This window comes from Typopeltis vanoorti, chromosome 7 (assembly GCF_054136105.1).
Source record: "Typopeltis vanoorti isolate ZY-2024b chromosome 7, IOZ_Tvanoo_1.0, whole genome shotgun sequence".
NCBI classification, from domain to species: Eukaryota; Metazoa; Arthropoda; class Arachnida; order Uropygi; family Thelyphonidae; genus Typopeltis; species Typopeltis vanoorti.
The window spans coordinates 27,041,437-27,067,666 of record NC_143555.1 but is presented as its reverse complement, the minus strand read 5'-3'; the positions used below and the strand labels follow the sequence as shown (position 1 = coordinate 27,067,666).

Genomic DNA, 26,230 nt, shown 5'->3' with positions numbered 1-26,230 from the left:
TCATTCTATCAAGTAGTTTGTATTATACAGCTGCCTGAAGCAAAAGTGTTGTCTGTATCCCTTGAAATGGATAAAACTGAGTATCGCGAGGTTATAAAATTCTTTGTAAAAGAAGGTTCAGCATCAAAAGAAATTCATAAAAGTTTATGGGCACTCTTTTCTCCTTTGTTTTCGACAATTATGAAATGGGTTGCTGAGGCCTTGAAGATGATCCATGTGAAGGACGTCCAAAAAATGTAGGTAAGGTTTCTAATAACCAGAAATCATTGGATGACGGGAGAGTCAAAGCACGTGAAATTGCTGAGACTATAGGCATTTCAAAAGAACGTGTAGAATATATTTTGCATGAAGAATTGCAAATGAAAAAGCTCTTTGTGCCAGATGGGTGCTGCGCTTGCTCACAGCAGATCAAAAACACACTCGCATGAAAATCTCTGAACAGTGCTTGGAGTGTTTTAACAAGAATAAAACTGATTTTGTGCATCGATTTATTACTATGGATGAGACTTGGATTCACCATTGCACACAAGAATCCAAACAGTGGACAGAAGCTGGTTGTTCGCACCAAAGAAGACAAAGTCAGTTCCATCAGCAGGAAAGGTCATGGCATCAGTGTTTTGGGATGCTAAATGCATTTTGTTTATTAATTATCTTGAAAAGGGTAAAACAATAACTGGGGAATACTATTCCTATTTTTTAAACAGACTAGACGAAAAAATACTTGAGAAAAGACCTGGTTTGCAGAAGAAGAAAATCATCTTTCATCAGGACAATGCACCTGCCCACAAGGGTGTTTTGGCATTGGGAAAATTAAAGGATCTGCACTATGAATTGTTGGAACATTCACCCTTTTCCCCCTGATTTGGCTTCCTCTGACTCCTATCTCTTCCCAAAACTAAAACTCTTCCTCACTGGTCAGCGTTTTTCTTCGAATCAAGAGGTGATAGCAGCTGGAGAGGGGTATTTTGCAGATCTACTGAGCACCACTACAGGGACGAGATAATGGCGCTGGAGAATCGCTGGAATAAATGTATTAATCTTAAGGGAGATTATGTTAAAAAATAAAAATAATTTTGACATTATAAATTTGTTTTTTCATTGTTAGGTCGAGAACTTTTCAGACCACCCTTGTATAAGTGCAGTTGACCGAGAAGAAAGTGGGTTTGAACTATGTAAATCCACTTATACGTGGTTTTTTAAGAATAAATATATTAGAAAATTTTGAGATTTGAGACAATTTGAAAAAACTTGCAGATAAACTATGTAGCTTAGAAATGTCAAAAAAATTAGGTATATAAGAAAAAGTTAAGTATGTTATGAATGCATGAAATATATGTAGACATTATTTTATCATTTACTATAAAGTATACACAAATCTATTGTAAAAAATTCAAATTTATCAAAACTTAAGCACACACAAACACTTACAGACCGTTCCAGCCATTTGCAGTCGAGAGAAATGTAAACAAGCGTACAGATGAAGTGTTAAATCATAACTGCATAAAATTAATTGTTATTAATAATTAGCATAAAATACAAATTTTCTAATGATTCATTCATTAGTGTATAGGTAGTCTAGAGCAATCGTATTAATTGTACTAGACTACCATAAAGCAATCATATCGCTGCTTCTTCATTATCAATGCATGAATCGTATACCTGTAAATAAATTTGAACAATTTCCTTTTCACATTATCTTTTCATTTTTGATGTCTAGCGTTAGTAATATGTATAACATCTACAGTGTTTTGCATCATATAAGACAATATTGATGTCGGTACTGACAGACATACCATTAATCTTGTAAACAGACAATGTAAATTTACGGTATCGATAAATACAGTGCAGTACTGTAAATGTATTTTCACTTCTGTATGATTTTCTTAATAACACTTTCTTTTCTCTAGTTTACTTTATTGTAAAACTGTAGTATATAATACATACATATCATATGAAATGTGTGTTAATCAACTGTTTATGTAATCGGTAAGTCTTCCAGTCAACAGTAGGTTATTAGCAGTTAAGTTTTTTGGGGAGTCAAAAGTTATATGCAGATTTTCGAACAATGCAGGGGATCAGTGTCCTTAACCCCCCCCCACGTTGTTCAAGGTTAACCATACCTTACAATTCTCTTTCAGCACTGCCCTTTAGATGAATCTTTTCACACAAAAGTTCTCCTTTTTTTGTCTTTCTTTCCTTCTATGGTTAAGTTATTACAAATACATGATTATTGCAGAAAAAATTTGGCATTCCTTTAAGTGCAATTTGCTTATAAAAGCATGTAAATGCGAGAAATGATAAGTTACATATCAGAAGAGATTTTACAACCCAACTCCCTTGTCGAAGTCAAAAGTCTATTCAAATCTTCCTGAAGGGAATTAACATCATCAGACCAGCAGTGCTACTTATAATTCTCCCCAACTGAAGATCCTCAATCAGTCCGCATGATATATATAATTTAAAAACAAATTAAACAGCAAGGGCCAAGAATAGAACCCTGAGGCACACCACTGGTTACCCATCCTTTTTGAGACACCGCTCCATCATATACAACTTACTGGTATCATTCAAATAGTCAACCTCTGATCCATGTAATCAATAACTATTCCTATCCTCTGCAACTTGTACACCAATATGTGGTAATCTATCAAATGCTTTTGCATTTGATAGATTACCACATAAATTGGTGTACAATTTATGTGGTAATCTCTCCATCACCTTGACTAAACTGCATTTATACAGACTGCTGTATAATTGGCAACTTCTGTCCAAGAATATCGCTGTATATGATTTTCCCTTATCTAACACACTTGTTACCATATGTAAGTATATTGCTAAAACAACACCTACCCTTACAAATCCATGCTGACCATTATAAAGAATATTACACCCATCAACCCAATCCAGTATTATATTAAAAACTAATCTCTCCATCACCTTGACTAAACTGCATTTATACAGACTGCTGTATAATTGGCAACTTCTGTCCTAGAACTATGTTTGTGGAGTGCTACTATTTTGCCTTCTTCCCACTCCTTAGAAATCTTACCTACTGCAAGACTTTCATTCAATAACCAGGTCAAGGGCATAGCCAACTGTGGTTCACATTCCTTAAGAATATGTGGCGATGTGTCATCTATTCCCACAGCCTTATTAACATCTAACCCCAACCAACACCTGATACAGCTCTGATTCTTTCACTTCCAATTCTGCTAATACTTGTCTTCCTTGTATATATTGCATGGATCATTTACATCAATATGATATATGCTGATAAAGTGCTCATTCAATAATTCCACTGTATCCTTTGCAGCTCTTATTCTGCTGCCATAATGCCACCAGTGTTAATCTGCCATGATTATTATTTCTCTTGCTTGCCATATAGCAGAAAAATTCCTTTGAGTTAACCTTGGCCTGAGTAGCAAATCTCCTCTGATACTGCATCTTTTCTTTCTTTACCATGGATCTGACTACCACCAACTGTCTTATATCTCCTCCATAACATTTTCTTTTCCAGCACAGCTTGCTTGATTTCACTGTTCATCCATTTCACTTCTACTCTATCAAACTCGATTAACCCTTGATATGAAGCTACACATTGCTTTTGTAAGATACTTCCTTGTGAGTTTCCGTGCATTGTCAACATCTTTTCTGCTCAGCTCATATATCTAACATTCTGATGTTAACTGGCTACAGAGCTTTCTATAATTACTTGCTTTATACTTCCACATATATCCATTTTTGGCAGTAACCTTTTCTTGTTTCATCACTTTCCAAACAAGCACCTCATGATAACTCTCACCAACCAGGGGCAGTGTCAACATCTCATTAATAACTATATCTTGTGAAGTTATCTAAATCCAAAACATTAAAGCTTCTAGTTGCTTCAATCACATGCTACTTAAGGTACTTATCTCTCAGAAATTCCAAAAACTCTTTTACATGCCCAGCCAATTTGCATAAACATATCACAATTGGTATTATAACCTGCATTCCCTGGTCTATAACAGCATCCTATCAGATATATTAGCCAGATAATTTCAACTTCATTGCCAACATCTTTTCACACCACACAGATTCAAAACCTGTGTGTGTACTATCAACTTCCACATTTTGTGGATACAATTCCTCTGCAATCATTAACAGCACCCCCCCCCCCCTCTTTTCACATTGATATCTCTCTGGAAAATTATCCTTCTATTCCCAACATCACATCGTCCTCAGACAACCAAGTTTTCAAATGTAAGGAACAATAAGCTATGTTTATGTATCTTTGAGCATACTGACTCAATCAACAAACTCAACTCTGAAACATCTTTTTCATAGTTTTCCAACATATTTTAACTTGTCACCTGAGGTTTCTCTACTATCTTCTAAGAATACCATTTATCTTTCTGTTTCTATCTCTCAGCAATGTTTCTCCAATCTCAATAACTTGGACCAAGTGATTGAAAAGGACAATAAGCTCTTTCACCTTGTTTACAATATTTTTGGGATTTCATTTACATTACCCAATTACAAAAAACTTGTTTCACTCACAGTAAATGTAAGTTATAACAATTAAATTATTTGATATTTCTTTCCCTGTGTCATCTAGAAAATGGCTACTTGTTCAGTATTCGTAAATGGAAGAGTATATTAACTTAAGAACAGTAGAATGAGCTACTCAACCATAGAGATATAGACCTTGCTTCAAACCAAGCTGAGACAAATACAAATTTTCAACAAAATGTACCCATATTTCATGGCAATTCTTCAAGAAAACAATGACTAATTAAAATAATAATGGTTAATTTAAATGACTCAGAAAGAATCTGCCCTTCACTTTTCAATTTTACTACAAAAATTTTTATAACAAATGCTTATGTCTCTGTCACACTTCAAGGGGAAGAAGGCTAATATGTTTATGTAAACAGTTTCTCATGTAAATGTTTCATCATGTACACATTATGGTTTGAGTCTAGTTTTCTTTTCTTTTTATTATTTAAAAACTTAAAAAGTCTTCTCTAGGAAAAATTCTGAAATCTAAATCTAGAAATCGTCACTTTTAATTTGCAGCATTCCCACACAGCCAGTTAAATAAATACTAACATTTAGTGATTACAGTAAAAATATACTATGCTTAGAATAGTTCATACCTTTGCCATCCCACGTATAACTTCAGCTGTGGGATAAAATTCATTCCATGGAAGATCAGTAAAAGCCAACAGGCACACATTCATTTCATAACTCCTCACACCTGGAGTGATATATGTTGTAATATAGTGTCTCCAAACGTAAGTTAAAATGCTGATTTCCATTTCAGTTTCTGTAATTAAGAGAATTAAAAAATCAAAACAGTTTCATACCTCTTAGAAAACAATAAGAATATCTACTATATAAAAATAATTATTATGTCTACTAATATAATATTTATGTTAACTATGTTAGCACCATAACATCAGATTACAAATTGAATCCCATGGACATTTAAGTAATTTACCAAGACACCAAGTTTGCTATGCCAATTTCAAACATGATACCTATTGTTGTTATTATTATACAGTCATCTCCAAGGCATCAAAACACTCATTGCAGGAGTCCCATTATTCATATAATACCTATCACACTATCTATCCAACTGAATCACTGACGAAGCACTCCAAACTCCTCTGGCAATCTATTTCATCACCTTCCAAGCAAAAAATCTAGTACTAACATCCTTGCTAACCACATTCTTACATAATTTCAATGGGTGACCCTTCGTTCTCTCCCTTCCTGCCAAGTACTGAAAAAAAAAAAAAAAAGTCTTCAGTGTCAATACAATAAAACCCCTTTAATAACTCACATGATTCTATCGTGTCTCCTGTTTTCTGCTTATCAGCTAGTTTTTAAAGCTCACAAAACTTTAATCTATTTGCACAGGGAGCATTCCATAGACCACAATCTTTGTCACTTAACTCTGAAATCCCTACAGCACTACCCATACCCCACAAAATCTTGGTGACCAGATCTTCATGTAGTAATCCAGATGTAGCCTCATTAAAACTTTATACAGGGGAACAATAATCTCCTTATCACTGCTTGTTAGACTTCAACAACATGTAATCTGATACGCCATTTTTGCTACCTTCATATGTCCCTAAAGTTCACCTCCCAAGATTCTAGCCTCAAGAGTTTCCTGCAGTCCAGTTCCATCAACATAATACACAGCTTGTGAACTCTTTTTCCCAAAGTGGTGCATCACTTTATATTTGGCCACGTTAAACTCTTAGCCATTTACCTTTGCCCATACTGCTAGTCTATTTAAGTCACACTGCAGGATCTCTACATCACCTTCGCTTACTATCACTCTTCTCAGTTTTGCATCATCAGCATAAAATGGAATATTTCCTATTAAATTATTTCTTATATCATCGATATACGAATTAACCAATAGAGGACCAAGAACTAAGCCCTGTGGTGCACCAACAGTCACCTGCCTTCTACTGAACACAATCCCTCCATAAATCTCATTTTTCTATCTATCCTTCAGTCACTTGTTAATGAAAAAAAAAAAAAAAAAAAAAAAAAAAATTTTTTTTTTCATTTTTTTTTTCAAAGTCCAAAAACCTTGCTTTAGAAATCAAACTTTTTCAAGTTACTTCAAGGTTTCCAATAAATAGGACAGCAGTCTCACAAGTGTTTATGATAAAAATTCACCTTTCAGTTAAAGATAATCAGACATCCATGTCCCTGGTAGAATTCGAACCTGCAGCTTGTTGGTTGGAGAGTGGGTATATTACTCAGCCAACCAGCTATTACACATGTTTTTATTCTCCAATTTATTTTAACCATGCAACTGGCTTTGATGTATATACATATCAAGGTCAATACGGATGTGAAGTGCATATTAATAGTGCAACACCACTGATATTACATTGACATATTATGGGTATGAAGGGCATGAGGGGTGATACATTTCATCCACATGCATGTTGATGTGAAGCAAATGTGCATTGCAAACAGAGTAAAATGAATTGCAAACAGAGAAAATTAAAGCATATTTATATAAAAATAAAAGCTTCTTTGAAATCCATCAACTTTTTCTTGGAAAGAAATCCTTTTGTTTTTTTTCGTTTTAATAAGGAGGAATGGAAAAGTAGACTGGGAGTTGAAATTCTGGGGACACTTTGTAAAAGTAATTCAGAAAATTGGTACCATTATGTTAAGAATACTGCCAAATTCTTGCCAAAAGAGCTTATCATCACTATTGACATTGTATAATGTAATAATCAGGCCTCATCTAGATTTCTGTGCACAGATATGGTCAAATGGATAATAGGGTGGTAAGGGAACATTAACATCAAGAGATTGTGGAATGTTGAGTATGAGATCAGACTGCAGAACTTAGCAGATGAGAGGAGAGAGAGAGAGGTTGATATGAATGAGACAGTCAGTCATCTCAGGATTCACTAGTAGACCAAGTTTATTATTACTATTAACATCTGACCTCCATGGGGTCAGAGACTCATCGTGGGAGGTACACACTATTGCACGTAGTGCTCATCCAACCGTGCCTTAAACTGATTCAATGTGCCTACATTCATAACACCATGGCCCGCACAAGGGTAGGGCTCTAGCCTGGGGGCCCATCTTGTTGGGTCGACCAGTTAAGTGAGACTAACAAAGACAAAAAGAAACTATAAAATAAGAAGGAATATGTGCTGAGAGGGACTACCTAGATTTTGCAATCGTTTCCAACCCATTATCCATCTTTTCAGACTTATGGTTAGGCTTCTGAACTTCCCATTTGAAAGGATTTACTTTAGTTTTCACTTTTCGTTCGCCCGTCTCGCTTTCTATGCACGCCGCCGTTTCAATGCCAATGCTGCCCCGATGTTACTAGCACACTACCCTACCGGTGCATACGCTACAGATGCTGAGAGAATTTTATTTCATTCATAAAAGAGAAAGCTTTATTTGATAGTTTTAGTTGGCTAAGTAGATCTCAAGAAACTGAAAATTTTCTAGAAAATTCTTTATTTGAAAAGAATTGTCTTATTTGAATTAAAATTTTGCTAGTTAGTAAGTAAAAGAAAATATAAAGCTTTTTTAGTTATGATTTTTTTTGTATGAAACTAACTTAATTTTTTTTCCAGATCATACAAATTTGAGATATTAAAATATTTAAATAAATTGCTCTCAAGCAAGCAAAGACATTCTAGTTAAAACAAATAAAATCCCAATGTCTGATTCAAAGTACAAACATAAGTTTGGAGCTCAGAAGAGGAAACTTAAATCCGAGAGCGAGAGAATCGAAAGCATCACGAGGTCATCAATTCATAACCAAATTTTTAAAATCTGAAAATGAAAAGGACATAGTTCCCAGTACTGATCATAGTGAAGGTGATGATAATGTTTGTGACACTGAAATCCAAACAGAATATCAGTGTCAAATAGAAACTCATAAAGCAGTCGAAAGTCAAGCGACTGTTACATGTGACCCTCTTGCAACGGAAGAAAAGGCCACAAGTAAAAAACCTGCAGGAGGAGTAACTATGGAAGAATATGATACAGTTGATTCAGTTGCAGGCCCTGTTGAAAAATCTGATATAAAATATGATGACCCTAGTATTTGGCTTAGAGTAATTTCAAACAACATGCGGCAAGAGATAGTACGAACTATCGGCTTTCAAGAATTCCAAAAGATTTATAAAGAATTGCCAAGAGATCTTAATGGTATGAAATTTCAAGATTTTTTTTTGTTCTATACTAAAACGAAAGAACAAGAGAACATTTTCCAAGAGAATGGTTAACATGGGGGTGTATTGAAAGAAAATCTTTATTGTCTACCATGTCATATTTTTTGTGACTCTAATAACAAAAACTTAAGCAGTTTAGCCGAAGAAGGATTTTAGCCTAGAAATAAGCATTGGAAAAAGTTGTGGAAATCCTTTTTGCAGTCATTGAAAGGACATGGAATCGATAAAGACTTACAAATACAAATTCAATATGAAACAAGTAAGTGGAGAGTACTTCTGTAATGGATTGTACATGTAATGTTATTTTTATCATCCAGAGGTTTAGCATTTCAAGGAGACAACACGAAGATTGGAGATGTTCATAATGGGAATTTCTTAGATATATTAGATATATATAGCCAAGAATGACTTAATCCCCTAGCAATTTTGTGCATGGAAAATTATTTGGCTAAGCTTTTGTGTTATCATTTAAACTAATTGATCCTAAACCCTGTAGAGCAATGTGTTGTCCTTAACCCGAGCGACAGGTAGGGGGCCTGCCAAAAATCATGGCCTCGGGGGGCCCTGCATAACACACTCAAGAAATGCATTCCATTCACCAACCGCTTTCAATGCAAAGAACGTTCTCCTCACTCCTCTGTTCACACTCTTATATAGTTTCCAGCGATGGCCTCTTGTTCTATGTCCTCTCTTTCTGATTCTATGAAAAATCTCTTCCATGTCAACTTGATAACAACCCCTGTGTCTCAATCATATCCCATCTCTTCTTCCTAAAAGGAATTTCCATCACTCATTTCTTATTGATGGTTAATGATGATCATAAACTGATGAGAGGAGGAGCACATCAGTATAATGTAGTGAAAATACTGCATAGGTTAACAGGCAGTGAAAGAATGATAATGTCATGTTGAAGTTGTATAAAGGTAATGTGAGTAAATATGATGGCTTGGTTGGCTGAGAGAACAACAATTCTTAGTAAACGAGTATTATAGCACAAAGAGAAATAATTAAAGAGTAGGTTTAATTGTTTTAACACTTCAGGAATATAATGTTAAAATTGTAATAACACACCCAAAAACCCACAAGCAACAATAAATGGAAGAAATGAAATTAGACTAAAGTCTTATGATGGGCACCCTCTATGGTTGCTGTTGGCTAGCCTTAGATGTTGGAAGGGAGGCCTTCTTCTTTAAGTGCTATCTCCTATTGGAGGTTGGTGACCATCTTGACAAATTTTGAGTGATCCTCAGCCACTCTGAACAGTCTCTCAGAGCTTATGCCACGCCACTGTTTGATGTCTGCCAGCCAAGATTTTCTTCGCCTTCCTTGTCCTCTTCTTCCATTTATCTTCCTTATTATAATCAATTGAAGTATTTTATATTTTTCATTACAAAGTAGATGACCAAGAAATGCAGTTTTTCTTCTTTTTATGGCATCTAAAAGTTCATGTGATTTCTCCATTTGTTCCAGTACTTCTTGATTAAATTTTTTTGCTGTCCATGAGATTTTTAACATTCACGTGTATAACTACATCTCAAAGGCTTCAAGTTTTTTTTGTATCAATGTTGTCTTCAAGGTCCAAGTTTCTGTACCATACAGTGGTACAAACCATACATAGCATTTAACCTTGCATTTAACCTCCAAGCTCTAAATTTAAAGTGAGGTTACACAGTATTGATTTCAACAGGGGAAAATTTTTTTCTTGCCATTTCTATTCTAATTTTTATTTCCATTTCTGGATTGCATTCTTCATTTAACCAGCATCCAAGATATTTAAATTTTGTCACTCTTTCTATTCATTTCCCTTTTAACAAAAGTGCTGAATTAAGAACTGGTTTCTTGCTTATGACCATGAGTTTAGTTTTTGGTAAAATTTATTCTTAATTCAATTTTTTTCACTTTCTTTGTTTACTAGTTCAAGAAGATTTTGAAGATCCTGAATATTGTCAGCCAGGAGAGCTGTTTTCAGCATATCGGATATTATAGATGATTTCATCATTTTTATTAATCCCTTTGTAAAAATATGTATTTTAATTTTATTCTTTAAATTTTTATTGTATTCTCTTTATTCAAAATATCTGCAATATTTATTCTTATCTTATTTTAACTTCTTAATTTCTTGTCAGTCGTAACTCCGAGTTGTAATCATTGCTTGAGCTAGTCTTTTCACTTTTAATCCTTCAGTCTACAATTCCTTCCCCCCACCCCTCTTAAGGTCGTAACTATGCTACTTTCACGTGTGTGTAGTTTAGATTTAGAAATTTCCTCTGGCTGGAGACAATTCCTTTGTCTAACTAGCTGGCTTTCTCTAACACTGATCTTTAAAAATTTACTTGTATTAACTACTGCACCATTAAAGATCGCACAAGGAATTATTTGTCTTTCTTATACATGTAAGAGAAATGCTCAGCGGAATTATCTCTAATATTCAATTCTAATTCAAGCAACGTTAGATACTTAAATTTAGTCAGTCATGGCTATCTTTAATTTTAAGGACACATAGGTTCTATTTTTTTATAAGAAGTGCATTGGTAAGTTGAAATCAGGCAAGTTATTTAACAAACAAAACAATTCATTCATACTAAGACATGGTAGTTACAAATTAAAAGAGAAAAGATTTCATACATATCAAATTTACCAGGCTCTTATCAATTCTGCCAAGTAACAATGCAATGCACGTGTCTAGTTCTCAACCTACTTAGATCAGTACTTCTAGCCTTTAAGAGACAATGACAAATATTTACGTTCACATATGCATCAGACATGTGGTTAGTTTCACACACACTTTAAAACAATTTAACTTAGATATCAGAATTATGCTAAACTAAACTTCACACATTTGGTCTCTCCTTCAAACATTAACTCTTAACAATAACCTTTTAACATTAACAATCACTCAGAATTCTTTAGACAATTATTTCACAATAATTAAGAAGTGCAGCTTTCTGACTTCATACCCTTACAATATGCTAGCAACTATATATTCAACAATCAATGCTCTAAGGTTAACAAACCATAACAGTTCTACGTTAATCTTACTTGATACATTTCTCAGCCAGTTCAGCATTCACGATCACAGAGATCATGAATATAACCATCTTCTTTCCCGTTAGAACTGCAAACAGACCTTATTCCATGGAAGCAACGAAACAGCATTCTCAGAGATCGCTTGAGAAACTTCGTGATTAAATTTTCTGGAACAGACCAACATTGCTGTTACATATCTCCTCTCATTATCAAAATACTGCTACCGGGATATCCTTCCCCATCCGTAAAATGGCTGGATACAGGCCCCTTTTTCGAAGTGACAGTGGAACAGTCAGGAACAGAGTCAAGCCAAGTCAAGTTAAAAGCCGGAACCAAAAAACCAGGAACAGAGTGCCTGTCTCCTTTTTATTCTCCTTTGATGGCCTTGGAACTTCTTTAGATCGAGTTCCCCAGATGTTCTAGCAGGGATACCTTCCCTCCTACAAAAATCGCTGAGTCAAGTGACAAGATCAAAAATAATCAATGGTTTAAATGATGATCTTGTCATATTTCAATTGAATACCTTTGTCAACATCAATGCCAGTAAAACACTTCTACCTTATTTCTTGCACGAAAGACTTCACCTTCTCTCACCTTTTATAATACTCAGTTCTCCAATCAGGATCACTATCTTTACTCTAATTCATACTCCTAGAATTTCCTGGCTTAAGCATATCACTTCCATAGCTTCTTCTGCATCCAATAAACAAGGTGTCTGTCTTCCATTCAAGACATTATTTCTCATCTGTACCACTCCTAACTTGGTATAAATTCTAAAACCATGCCAGAGTTTCTAAATCAAAACCATACTAAAACAAGAATCATATTCTCATATATGGTGCAGTGAACCTGCTCACACACTTGTTGCACTTTCTCTCCAGCCAAAAAATACATGAGTGGCATGGTCAGTATCCATTAATTGTTGTTCAGCTCAATATACACCAAATCAACTTCTTGTATAGTCCATCAGTTCTTCTTTCTACATCTGTGCTTTAGAACAGACCCCCCCCCCCCTACACATTTTTTGCTAAAGACTACAGCCTACAGTATTGTTCAAAAACAGGTTCCTTACTTCTTGACCACTTGCAAACACACACAGCACTGATGAGTTATTGGTTTTGCAACCTAGTGTATGAAATTGATAAACTAATGCAAACAGGTGATTAAAATATTTCACCAGGATATAGAAGACTAGTGATGCCAGAATTTTGTCATAATGGTCAAAAATTTTGCTATTCACACACACACACACACACACACACACACACACACACACACACACACACACAAACAAATGTATATCCTCATATATATACACACACTCGGGTCTCTTTTTATGGGTATCTTGCTTATGCAGATTTGAAGTTATGTGGTGCATAACTTCAAGATACGAGACCTTTCGACACTTCTGCGCATGTCAACATAAAGAGAATCTGTTACGATAATAGGATAATCCAGCGTTTCCCAAACTTTTTCTACGACGGAACACTTCACAAATCCTGAAATTTTCATTGAACACCTTGGTTATTTTGTAATGTATTAATTAAACATCAATTAAACATAATCATTAAATTAATTTGTGCTGATTTTCATTGACATATCCCATTCCGATCACCAAAAATTTATAATCTTATTATAAGTACTTACAAGTGAATGCAATTTTTCTCCTGTGTGCTGATAGTTTTCCCCCTCTTGTACATTCTGGAGATCGCTCTGAAGGCTGGATGTGGATGAATCATTATCTGTTGCATCACAAACACCTTCAATAAGAGATTTCTTAATAACACCAAAATTAAACAAAGTCCCTTTTCTCTTATTCATATTAAAATTTAAATATCTAGGCCTATTACTTTTAAAAATGACTATCTCTTCTTGTGATGAAAGTGATTTTGCACCAGTTCGCAAACATTGCCAAATATTGTCTAATAGCAATGATAATTCTGATGACAAAATGTAAATAATAAAAAAAAAAAAAAAAAATTGTTACTTTTCAATAAAATTAAATGAAAAAACTTTAAAACAAACTAAGGCATTCTTATTTTCCTGAATTTTCAAAAACTTTTTTAATGCGATTTTAGGTTTATTTCAATTCATTGCTTCAGTTTTAGAAAATTATGGAACGTATCCCTAATTTTTCAATGCAAGTTAGGCCTTTTCTGTGTGATTTTTTATATGCTGTTTTCTGTGGAACGTATCTACCGCATAAAAAGAGACCCAACTGTATACATGAGAATGTGATGAAAAGTTTTGATCACTATGAAGGAATTGACATGTCTTCTTATATACCTTAAAAGAACAAATTATTACAATTTGATGAAACATGGGGCTTAAAGGGTTTTAAGATATGTTTTTTGGAAAAAGATTAGAGGTGTAAATAGATGGTATCAATGGCAATATCATATTAAAAATGAGGATATTAGGAAAGACCTTGACATTGTCGGCATCCAGGAATGCATTAGCAGAGCGAATCTCAGGTGGTATGGTCACTTTAATATCAGTTGCTTTAATATCATTTGTGTTCTAGGTGCTTATCAGAACTTTTCAGCATTCCCACCTTCATGTGTGTGTGTGTGTGTGTGTGTGTGTGTGTATTTTTTTTTAATTAAAAAAAAATTTTTTTTTTTTTTTTACCATTTTGAGATCCTATATCGTGTACTTAAGGTGTCAAAGTTGTATAACTGAGAGGAGACCTCCACATAGCCTTTAAAGGAATGCGAAGAACCGACCAGGGCTTCTGACCTAATGTCCAATCCTCACCTTCTCGTGGTGCACCCTGTTGGGTATCTACCTGGATACTGAATGAAAGAGGATGGGCTGGCAATTTGGGATTTAGCCGACCAAATTATATTCCTATTGGTTAAACCAAAATACAAAATGATGGTGCAACATGACAAAATTTCATGTCGGCTGGGGTGTTGCCCGGTTAAACAAGGCCCCTGTTGTTTTTGCCAGGGAACCAGGGCGAACAGCAAAAAGTCACCTACTGGAACAAATCTGAAAACACACCCCAACTCAACATCACCAGAGTTAAAGATCGGTACTATCAACATAAGAAGCCTGAATGGCAAAGAAATGGAGCTAGCGGAGGAATTAGATAAGTCCAGATCGACATAATAGGTATGACAAACAAAAAAGACAAAAATTGGTGAGATCTTTCTGAGCAATAAATATAAAATGTTATATTCAGGCAATGACTGAAAGTATCTTCAGGACTGGGTTAAGATGGTACAACACCAGGGCAACTCGTTGCAAAGGTGGAGCAAGCCACCAACACTCCTATCTCAGTATCTCCCATAATGCAAAACACATCTCCTTGCGGATATGTCTAATGTTATGCATTAAGGGAAGGGCCACTACCCAGACTAGTTTCGACCTTTATTGAGGTCTTTTCAGTGGGAGCCAGGCCCAAGTGGAGATATCAGTTGGTGGCTTGCTCCACCTTTGCAACGAGTTGCCCTGGTGTTGTACCATCTTAACCCAGTCCTGAAGATACTTTCAGGCGCAAACTTTGTTTGCTCACACTTGGATAAAGGATTAAACTAAATTTATTATACTCTAACCAAGTGGAAAATAAACTTTTAACATCTTTCTCTAAATCCAGAGTAAATTATTAAAAAAGGGTGGCACACCAATTGGCAATTCCTATAGGAAGAGATGACCTACTAATGCTTCTGCCTGATATCTCCACTTGGGCCTGGCTCCCACTGAAGAGACCTCAATAAAGGTCGAAACTAGTCTGGGTAGTGGCCCTTCCCTTAATGCATAACATTAGACATATCCGCAAGGAGATGTGTTTTGCATTATGGGAGATACTGAGATAGGAGTGTTGGTGGCTTGCTCCACCTTTGCAACGAGTTGCCCTGGTGTTGTACCATCTTAACCCAGTCCTGAAGATACTTTCAGGCGCAAACTTTGTTTGCTCACACTTGGATAAAGGATTAAACTAAATTTATTATACTCTAACCAAGTGGAAAATAAACTTTTAACATCTTTCTCTAAATCCAGAGTAAATTATTAAAAAAGGGTGGCACACCAATTGGCAATTCCTATAGGTAGAGATGACCTACTAATGCTTCTGCCTGATATCTCCACTTGTCTCCACTTGGGCCTGGCTCCCACTGAAGAGACCTCAATAAAGGTCGAAACTAGTCTGGGTAGTGGCCCTTCCCTTAATGCATAACATTAGACATATCCGCAAGGAGATGTGTTTTGCATTATGGGAGATACTGAGATAGGAGTGTTGGTGGCTTGCTCCACCTTTGCAACGAGTTGCCCTGGTGTTGTACCATCTTAACCCAGTCCTGAAGATACTTTCAGGCGCAAACTTTGTTTGCTCACACTTGGATAAAGGATTAAACTAAATTTATTATACTCTAACCAAGTGGAAAATAAACTTTTAACATCAGGCAATGACAATCAAGGAAAAGAAGGAGTAGCCATAGTATTCAACACAAAATACGAGGCCCATCTTCTTGAATGGCAGGCAGTGTCAAGTAGAGTGATTTGGGCAAATATCAGAATGGGGAACTGGACAATGAGACTTATTTGCCTATGGTCCCACAGAAGGCTCTACTAAGGTAGAAGTGGAGGAATTTTTTGAAGCTCTAGAGAAAGCTACTGACACAATGAAAAAGGAAAAGTTGGGTCCTTGTTAGGGATCTAAATAGCAGAGTAGGAAGTGACTGTCAGACATACAAAAATGTTTTGGGAAAATTTGGAGAAAAGAGCTAAGCTAATAATAATGGCAAATACCTGTTGGATTTCTGCTCAGGACATGGACTGGTTATTACTAACATAACAATATGCACAAATTCACATGGAGAGAAGAGGAAAGGAATAAGAAAACTCTCATTGACTATGTTATTTTGATAATGATGTTTTCTCCCTGATGCAGGACACTAAAGTGTACAGAGGATTTGAAATTGGAAGTGATCACTATTTAGTCTTCAGCAGGATAAAATTGAATTTCATATTTGTGTGTAGAGGCTTAAGTGCTGTGAGGACATCATGTTGGAGGCTTAATGGATTTTTTAAAACACTCAAAAAGAATTAAAATAGAATTCAATACTTCCTATATTTCGTCCTAGTCACTAGGACATCTACGGGGATTACAAAAACAGTTAATGTAACATACACACAAATAACAAACAGTACTGAGCCCAACCACGTGGGTGACACTAAAGTGCTATCTAGTTGGAGCGCCCTCTAAGGGCAGTAGTAGGTGGCCTGGAATGCAAGGTGGGACCTCTGGTGATGAGTGTTTCCCAAATCTTCGGAAGCTTAATACAACCGTATTTATTCAGATCTGGTTGGCTTTTGAGAGCTGCTGCTGCTTCCAAGAAAAGTCTCTCTTTCTTGAATTTGCTGTGGTGGAGCATGGTGGTTTTCTTCAAGATACCCTGTGGGTGGTATCCAAAACATGGTCAGCCAAACCTGAATGGCCATAGTTGTGTTTGCAGATATAAGACTTGTGTTCCTCTAAGCGGATGGATGCTGATCTGCCTGTCTGTCCAAAGTACGCCAGCTTACAGGAACAGGGTACTTTGTAAACTCCAGGCAGAGAGAGAGAGGAGGGAGCTGATCTTTTGTAGAACGGATAAGGGTAGCAAGTTTGCAGTGGGGCTTATATGCTGTGTGTAGGTTGTACTTTTTTAGTATCTTGGCTATTTTTTCGGATGTGCCACGGATGTAGGGTATGGTGATGGCATTTTTAAATTCTTGTTGACGAGAAGGACCGGGAATGGGGGGGGGGGGGTCGATTATTTTTTTGATACTGTGATCACTGTAGCCATTGGAGAGGAAAGTGTTGTGTATGTGGTTAAGCTCAGTAGTGAGGGCAGTTCCACTGGAGCAAAGATTGCGGGCTCTCTTGGTAAGGGTTTTAATGATGCCATATTGTTGTGAGGGGTGGCGGTGGGAGAGTTTGTGAATGTATCTGCCTGTGTGTGTGGGTTTTCTGTATACAGTGAAGGCAAGTGTATCATTAGGCAGGCACGTGACTAAGGTGTCTAGGAAGGGTAAACAATTGTTCTTTTCCTTTTCCATAGTAAACTGGATTCTTGGATGTAGGCTATTGAGATGACTGAGGAAGGAGTCTAACGTGTCTGGGCCATGAGGCCAAATAGAGAACACATCATCTACATATCTTAGCCAGATAGAAGATTTGAGTAAGGCTGAGTCAATGGCTCGTTTTTCGAAATCTTCCATATAGAAATTGGCAGGGGGGATGAGAGAGGGGAACCCATGGTGGTTCCCTCTATCTGCTTGTAGATTTTGTTCTTCCAAGAGAAATACCCAGAGTTAATGGCAAAGGAAAAGAGATCTAAGATGTCGGGGGGAAAAACATTTTCTAAGAGAGATAAGGTGTCAGTTAAGGTAATATTGGCAAACAAAGAGGAGATATCAAAACTTACCAATATGTCTGTCTTATTCAAGGTTAAATTTTCTGTGAGAGCTTTAAAGTGGGTAGAGTTTTTTTATAGAGGAAGTGGACCTTCCAGTGAGGGGGGTCAGAGAGTTGGCCAGCTGTTTAGACAGTCTATAGCAAGGTGCATTTGGTGGCATCTACTATAAGCCTGAGTCTGGAATTGGGTTTGTGGGTTTTTGGTAAAACGTAAATTTGGGGGGGGGGGAGCGGAAAGGTTTAAGTTTTTTCGTGACGTCACGGGGCCAGGAAGATACTTTTTTAAGTAAGATTTTTAATTTCTTAACTTGTGTTTTTGTGGGGTCGTGTTCTAGCGGGATGTAAGTAGCGCGATCGTGGAGTATAATGTTCATTTTACGATTGTATTCATTGGTGTTAAGAACGACTGTGGTATTACCATTATCCGCTCTAGTGATGATGATACTTTTTTCTTTCCGTAGTTTCAGGAGAGCAGTGCGTTGGGCATAAGATAAATTACTTTTTGGCGGCGATTTGTAAGAAAGTTTTAAAGCGAATAAAAGTTGAGCAGCTCTCAGATGTGAACTGTAGACTAAAATACACAAAGATTATTGAAGAAAAAATGAAAGAGTTTGAGAACAGGAATCAAACCTTGGAGATTCAGTGGCACGCTTTGAAGAAAGCCCTGATTGATTCAGCTAGAGAGGCATGTGGTGAAGTCTGCAAGGATAGAAAAATTAGAAATCCATGGTGGACACAGGAAGTTAAAGAGGCAGTGAAGGAAAAGAAGAAAGCATATCAAAAGTTCCTGGCAAATAAGTCAGCTCTTAGAGAATATAGAGAGAAATGCAAGAAAGCTAAACAGTGTGTAAAACTAGCTAAACAAAAGTCATGGGAGGACTTTGGCAAGACATAGAAAATAAATATCAAGAAGGTGGCAAAATATTCTGGAGGCTGTTGAAGAAGCTTAGGAATGGAGGAAAGAGTGCTGTAAAAGGAGTTAGAGATGATAAAGGTGATATGAAAACAGAAGAAAAAGATATCCTTGAAGTATGGAGTATTTACTTTGAAAATTTGCTAAATGAAACAAGCAGTGCTGACAGCATAGTGATAAAAAACACTGACCAGGTGGCTTGAAATGTGGAAAGGCAGCCGGAGTAGATGATTATTGACCAGAAATGCTGAAGTATGGTGTTATAAGTCTTACAGTGGCTGCACTGCATAGTTCAGATGCCTGGACAGAGGGACGAATTCTCGATGACTGGAGAAGAGCTCTCATAGTACCCATATATAAAAAGGGAAATAAAACTGAATGTGAGAATCACAGAGGTATATCCCTAATGAGTGTTCCTGGTAAGATATATGCAAGTATACTTGAGAAACGATTGAGAAGAATTGTGGAAGAAAAGCTTGGTGAAGAACAAGCTGGATTCAGGCCAAATAGAGGCTGTCAGGATGAGATCTTCACTTTAAGACAAATAGTGGAGAAATCATGGGAATATAACAAAGATCTGTATTTAAGTTTTGTCGATTTGCAAAAGGCATATGACAAGGTGCCAAGAGAGAAGCTATTAAATACGCTACAGTATATGGTGTCAATGGAGCATTATATCAAGCAATACTTAGTCCTTATTTGAGTTGTAAGTCAGCAGTTAAAATTGAAGGAAGTACATTATCCCCTCTGTTATTCATTATCTATATGGATCACATTATGAAGGAAAGTGGTATTAAACACGATATCAAAATTGGAGATGTTAATGTCAGCTCTTTGCTTTATGCAGACGATGTTATACTTCTAAATAAATCCACTACAAGTCTGCAAGATTCTCTGACTAAATTGAATAACTGTTGTAATAGATATGGTATGAAGGTCAGCAATAAAAAGACAAAGACAATGAAAATAGGCAGAATCATTGAAAATGTCAACTGTGTTGTGAATGGAGAACCTGTGGAACAAGTAAAACATTTCAGCTACTTAGGTACGATTTTTAGTGAAGATGGTAAATTAAATATGGAAATAGACAACAGAATCAACAAAGCTGACATGGTAGGAAGTCAACTGAATAAATTCATATGGAATAAGAGAGAAATTAGTCACAACACTAAATTAGCTGTATACAAGAGTGTTCAAACCAGTTTTAACTTATGGATCTGAGAGCTGGGTCAGAAGTAAAACACTTGACCAAAGACTAGAGACTGCAGATATGAGAGTCCGGAGAAAGATTAGAGGTGTGAATGGATGGCATCAATGGCAATATCATATTAAAAATGAGGATATTAGGAAAGACCTTGACATTGTCGGCATCCAGGAATGCATTAGCAGAGCTAATCTCAGGTGGTATGGTCACTTAAACAGAATGGGCAAGAAAAGATTTGCAAAGGAAGTGTTCTCTGCCAGGTTGGCAGGAAAACAACCCAGAGGAAGACCAAGATATAGGTGGATTGAAATGGTACAATGTGCCTTAGATGATAGAAATATCAGATCTGATAATGATAATATTGGAGTCTTGACAAGTAACAGACTGATTTGGTGGAAAATTGTAGATAGGAAGTTAGTAATGAATGATGTAAATTTTTCATGTAGTACTATCATATCCTGTACACCCCCTTGAGGGTACGTGTCAGGAATTTGATGATGACGATGATGATATCATGTACTAATCACTGGTAGATCTTTTTATCTCCTTTTTATATCCTATTGAAATATTTTATTCTGCTGTTTGCATATACAACACCTCATTACCTCATTTTCAAGCAAATACTCTAAACAACAGTTTTAAGAAATGAAACTAAAAATTCTGAAATTAATATCTTTGCTGTATCCAGATTTTTTTATATTATGTTTTATAAATGAATCTGTTCTGTCTATTTTTCTAATATCATCTTTATTCTTTCAAACCATTGTTATTCTTATCTGCTATTTTTATCTAGTCATCTGAATGAACTGAATTTTGTAGCAGAGATAAAACACTGATCATTCTTGTCTAATTCCCTAACAAACTGCTTCCTTAACCCAATTTTATTATTAAGATTCTTCTTATTACTATTATTAATAGACCTCCAGGGAATTGGCAGGCTCATCAGAGGAGGAGGAGAACTCACTTAATTAGCAATAACTCCCTCATACTAACTAAAGTTATTCACACTCCACTCTAAGCATGCACAACACGGGGGAAATACATTCCACAAACTCACTACCCTACATGCGAAAAATCTATTCTCACTCTCTTATTCACCACATTCATAAAACACTTTGAAGAAAGGCCTTATTCTTCCCCTCTCACCCTACATATAATTCTCACTCTCTTATTCACCACATTCATAAAACACTTTGAAGAAAGGCCTTATTCTTCCCCTCTCACCCTACATATAATTCCCTGTGTATTAACCAAGTAAACCCCACCACCACCCACACACTAATCTAGAAGTATATTATATCACTTCTTTTTGAGCTTTGCAATCCACATTTTATCAAATTCCAAAGATCTAACATTGCATTAGTTATTTGCATCTAGACCTTAGACAGAATCTTCTCCACACAATGATAACAAATATGCAAGCAAAAGTCTAGAAGTGAACTTAGGCATGCTTTGTAGTAGTGCATAGCAATAATGTGATGCAATTAGCAATACTAGAAACAAAATAACATACATTCAAAAAATACAAAAGCGAACACTTTTATTTATTACATGAGTACATATAGCAATAATGTGATGTAATTTTTTTTCAACTCTTGTGATGTTCCTTTTGAACTAGAGGTCTTTCCCAAATCTAGATCATCATCCAATTTACTGTGGCACATTTTTATATGCTCAGTATGTGGCTATACACTTTTTACACTCAAATTATAACGCTGTGCACTGATTAACAAAGAAACTACAAATACATCCAAAGCTAAAAGTCTATGTAAATAATCCTAGTGGGACTTGACATCATCACTCCTTATAAATCTTTCCAGTACTGTGTCATCAGCAAAGAACTGCACAGCCTCTGTCAGTCAACATGAAATATCATTAACAAATAAAGTGAAGACCAATGGTCCATGAAAATAACTTTGTGCTGTTACTGTTCAAACATCCAATCTTAAATCATTATGATTAAGATGGATTAGTAATTCTTTCTAAAGCTTTGGTATGCTCATATCTGGATTATGCACAGATTTGGTCAGTTCGATTTCTGGAAGATGTGGAAATGGAGGAGAGGATCCAGAGGCAAGTAATCAAAAGTGGTAAAATGCTACCAGAAGTGCTGTGAAGTACTCTCTATGCTGAAGGTTTGTAAGCTACACAGTTTAGGTAATAGTTGGAAAAGAGGAAACAAGATCAATGCTTTTTAAGTTACCAAAAGGATACTGAGTATATGTTGAAGAATAATGTGATAAGAAAAGCTTTTATCACATAGAGCTGCCTAAAAGAATGAACTCATTTTTGACTACATATTATTATTATAATGGTGTCTCTATGGGGTCAGAAGACTCATTGTAGGAAACACTACATTGACACTCTAATACCACCTCTCATTCCACACATTCACCCTACTAACTCAGCAAACTATCGACCAATATCTTAATTAAGTATTTCCTATAAAATTTTTGAACGATTATTCTATAATCGAATTTATCCAATGATTAATTGCATAGTACCAAATGATCAAGTTGGATTCAGTGACTCTTGCAGCTGCTGCAATCAATGTACTTGCCCTTATTATAAATATTGATGATGGTTTTCAATAAGGCCTTAAAACCTCAGTAGCATTCACAGATCTGTCTGCTGCATACGACATGTTTTGGGTGAATGGACTCGGACTGAAATTTGCAACTGTAATACAAGATCTAAAGATGATTAACATCCTAAATCGCATGATATCAAAACACAAATTCAAGGTACAACTGAGAGGACCGAAGTGTGCAACGGAATTAGCACCTCTTCTGACCAAATTGCTTAATTTAAGCCTTGGTTCTGGAAGCGTGCCAGTAGAGTGGAAAGAGGTAAAATAACTACATAAAAGAAGTTCCAAAACAGAAGTAGTAGAGGTAGGCCAATCAGTTTCTCAGGAGTGGTGGCTATTGTATTAGTGAAATTGGTAAAGGGCAGCTGAGTTTAGCCTTAGTAACTTACTTTTATATAATAAAGTAACAAATGAACTGGATAAAAGAAATAGCTATTCAGTAATACTGCTGGGCTTTACAAATGGATTTGACAAGATTTCATGTGGAATTCTTCTGCATAAATTGGAGCTAATGGGGATGGCTAAGGACTTGGGGGTGATTGTGTACAGGGAGTTGAAGTTTAAAGGGCATACTGCAAAGACAGAGTCAAAATAAATAGCATACTGAATTACATGGTTGTTGAATCACTTGTAAAAACAAGGTAACAAGTAGGGCAGAGAGGTTATTGTTCTCCTTTATAAAGATTTAACAGGGGCACATCTATAATACTGGACATAGATCTGGTCACCTAAATTCCACGGGGATGAAGAAGTGGTGGAGGGGAATCCAGAGGTATGACAAAGATTGTCATCTGTCTAGGGTATGTTCTAAGATAACAGACTGAAGGTCTGTGCGCTTCGTAAACTATTTGATAGGCAAAAAAGAGGAGACATGACAGAAACATATAAGTCATTACAGAGCTTTTATATCAGACTGACACTGAAGACTTTTTCATGGCAGAAAGAAAGAGAACAAGGATCACGCTTTATTCTCTTTCTTCTATAGAAATACAGAGATTGAGAATCTCTCCTCATTCTCTAGACTTTTTGCTTGGGAGTACTGAATGGGTAGAAATCGGTAGCAACAGTTGGTTGTGACTGCTTCATCAGTGAATGAGTACAAGGAGAAGTTTGACAGATACTGTGTGAATGAAGCATCTCCTGCAACAAGTCTTCTGACTCCATGGAGATACTTGTATAGTAATAATAATAATAAATTATTATCCACTATCCTTCCTACTCACTGAGTTACCCAGACCCTAGGATATGGGCATCTGAATGACAGCAATCACACATAGGCTGCAGGGTGGATATTTTTGAAAGGCCTCAGAATTTGCAAATAATGGTTTTTTGTAGGCTGAAAGAATTTAAAACTAAATGGTGCAAAAATGATTATATTTGTTCTCTACAGTAGGATTCTCAGATTAGGTCACTCCTATGTCACCTGCATGACCTAATGTGTTTATAGGTTTCCAACATTTTGTGGAGTGGAATTGTCATAAAAATATAATAATAAATGAATAAAAAGAATTTTTAAAGTATATAAGTTGTATCACTTTTATGAAGAAACAAAGGAAGTAAGAAAAGTAATGTTATTTTCCAAATAGGTGACTTCAAAATTTTCATTAGTTTCCAAATGACAAAGTTATGTTATCATAAGGCTTAGGGCAAGATAATCTGCAAATCCTACTCTAAAAAGAAATCACACAGAATATTTTTCCAGCACTTCAGGTATCTGAAATGTAAGTAGCCATCTCACAATGTATAATCAACTACTAAAGCCATTTGTAAATATCCAGACACCAGTGGGATCTGAACCAGGAGGATGCAGGGAAAGCAGAGATAATATCTACTTAGTTCAGCTGGCAAGCAAATATTATTATTACAAATATAATATTTACAAAGGTAAATACTAAAATCTAACCTTTATGTTTATGATGATGAAATGAGAGACAAAGGACAAACATCTTATACATCACCAGAGCTTTTGTCTCCTCACCAGGAAACCAAGGAAATAGCAATTTATCATCCTTTTCCCAAGGATCGATCCAAGGATGGAATACAGTATGTAGACAATGCCATACAGCTTCAACAGCTATAAAGAAATATGTGTGTGTATTCTAACATATACATGCATTCCAAGATGCAAATGAACAACAACAACACAAAAAAAAATATATATATATATATATATATATATATAAAATAAAATAAAATGCAGATATCTGAATAAGCAAAAACAAAATATTTCAAGTATAGAGACTAAGTGAACAGACTGATTATTATTATTATTATTTTTTTTATGAAGAGAGAGACCTCCAGGGAGTCAGGCACTCATTGATGGAGGCAACATACTACATGCACCAGGTATCATACTTATTCTTGAATTCATTCACACTGCTTGCACGCACAACCTCCAATGGAAATCCATTCCAATCATGCACAACCCTGATGCAAAATGAAAAACAAATGAGAAAAAATCTAGCCCTCATCTCCTTGATAGCATTTATTCTCAACTTCCAATTGGTCTCTTGACCAATTCCCACCCTCCATAAAATGAAAAATTCTGCCAACTGAAATACTGTATGACCCTTTCAAAAGTTTGCCTCAATCATATCATCTCTCTTTGTCCACAGTATTTCACCTGAACAATGCAGAGGTGAATCGACATCTCAATCTTTCTTTCTGTGGAAAAATGGTAGAATATGAGCCTCACCTGAAATACCTTGGAGTGAGCCTGGACAGAAGTCTAACCCATAAAAGGCACACCACCAACTTGTCCAACAAAATTAAAATGAGAAACAATATCATTTCAAGGCTTATAATAAATTTAGTTTAATCCTTTATCCAAGTGTGAGCAAACAAAGTTTGCGCCTGAAAGTATCTTCAGGACTAGGGCAAGGTGATACAACACCAGGGCAACTCGTTGCAAAGGTGTAGCAAGCTACCAACACTCCTGTCTCAGTATCTCCTTTAATGCAAAACACATCTCCTTGCGGATATGTCTCATGTTATGCATTAAGGGAAGGGCCACTACCCAGACTAGTTTCGACCTTTATTGAGGTCTCTTCAGTGGGAGCCAGGCCCAAGCTGAGATACTAGGCAGAAGCATTCGTAGGTCATCTCTACCTATAGGAGTTGCCAAATGGTGTGCCACCCTTTTTTAATAAATTACTCTGGATTTAGAGAAAGATGTTGAAAGTTTATTTTTCACTTGGTTAGAGTATAATAAATTTAGTTTAATCCTTTATCCAAGTGTGAGCAAACAAAGTTTGTGCCTGAAAGTATCTTCAGGACTAGGGCAAGGTGATACAACTTGGATAAAGGATTAAACTAAATTTATTATACTCTAACCAAGTGAAAAATAAACTTTCAACATTTCAAGGCTTGC

The 26,230-nt window shown here is 35.9% G+C and overlaps 1 protein-coding gene across 3 annotated transcripts in view; it reads right to left on the bottom strand.

Annotated features, from left to right (window-relative positions):
- Epg5 (ectopic P-granules autophagy protein 5) overlaps positions 1 to 26,230 on the bottom strand; it is a 923,436-nt gene that overhangs the window by 208,568 nt on the left and 688,638 nt on the right. For all 3 annotated transcript variants that reach the window (XM_090395201.1, XM_090395199.1, XM_090395200.1), the window contains exons 37-38: positions 24,764 to 24,934; positions 5,139 to 5,308 (exon numbers count right to left, since the gene is read on the bottom strand). In XM_090395201.1, coding sequence (XP_090251327.1) covers positions 5,139 to 5,308; positions 24,764 to 24,934 — 341 coding nt within the window. The remainder of the gene's footprint in view (positions 1 to 5,138; positions 5,309 to 24,763; positions 24,935 to 26,230) is intronic.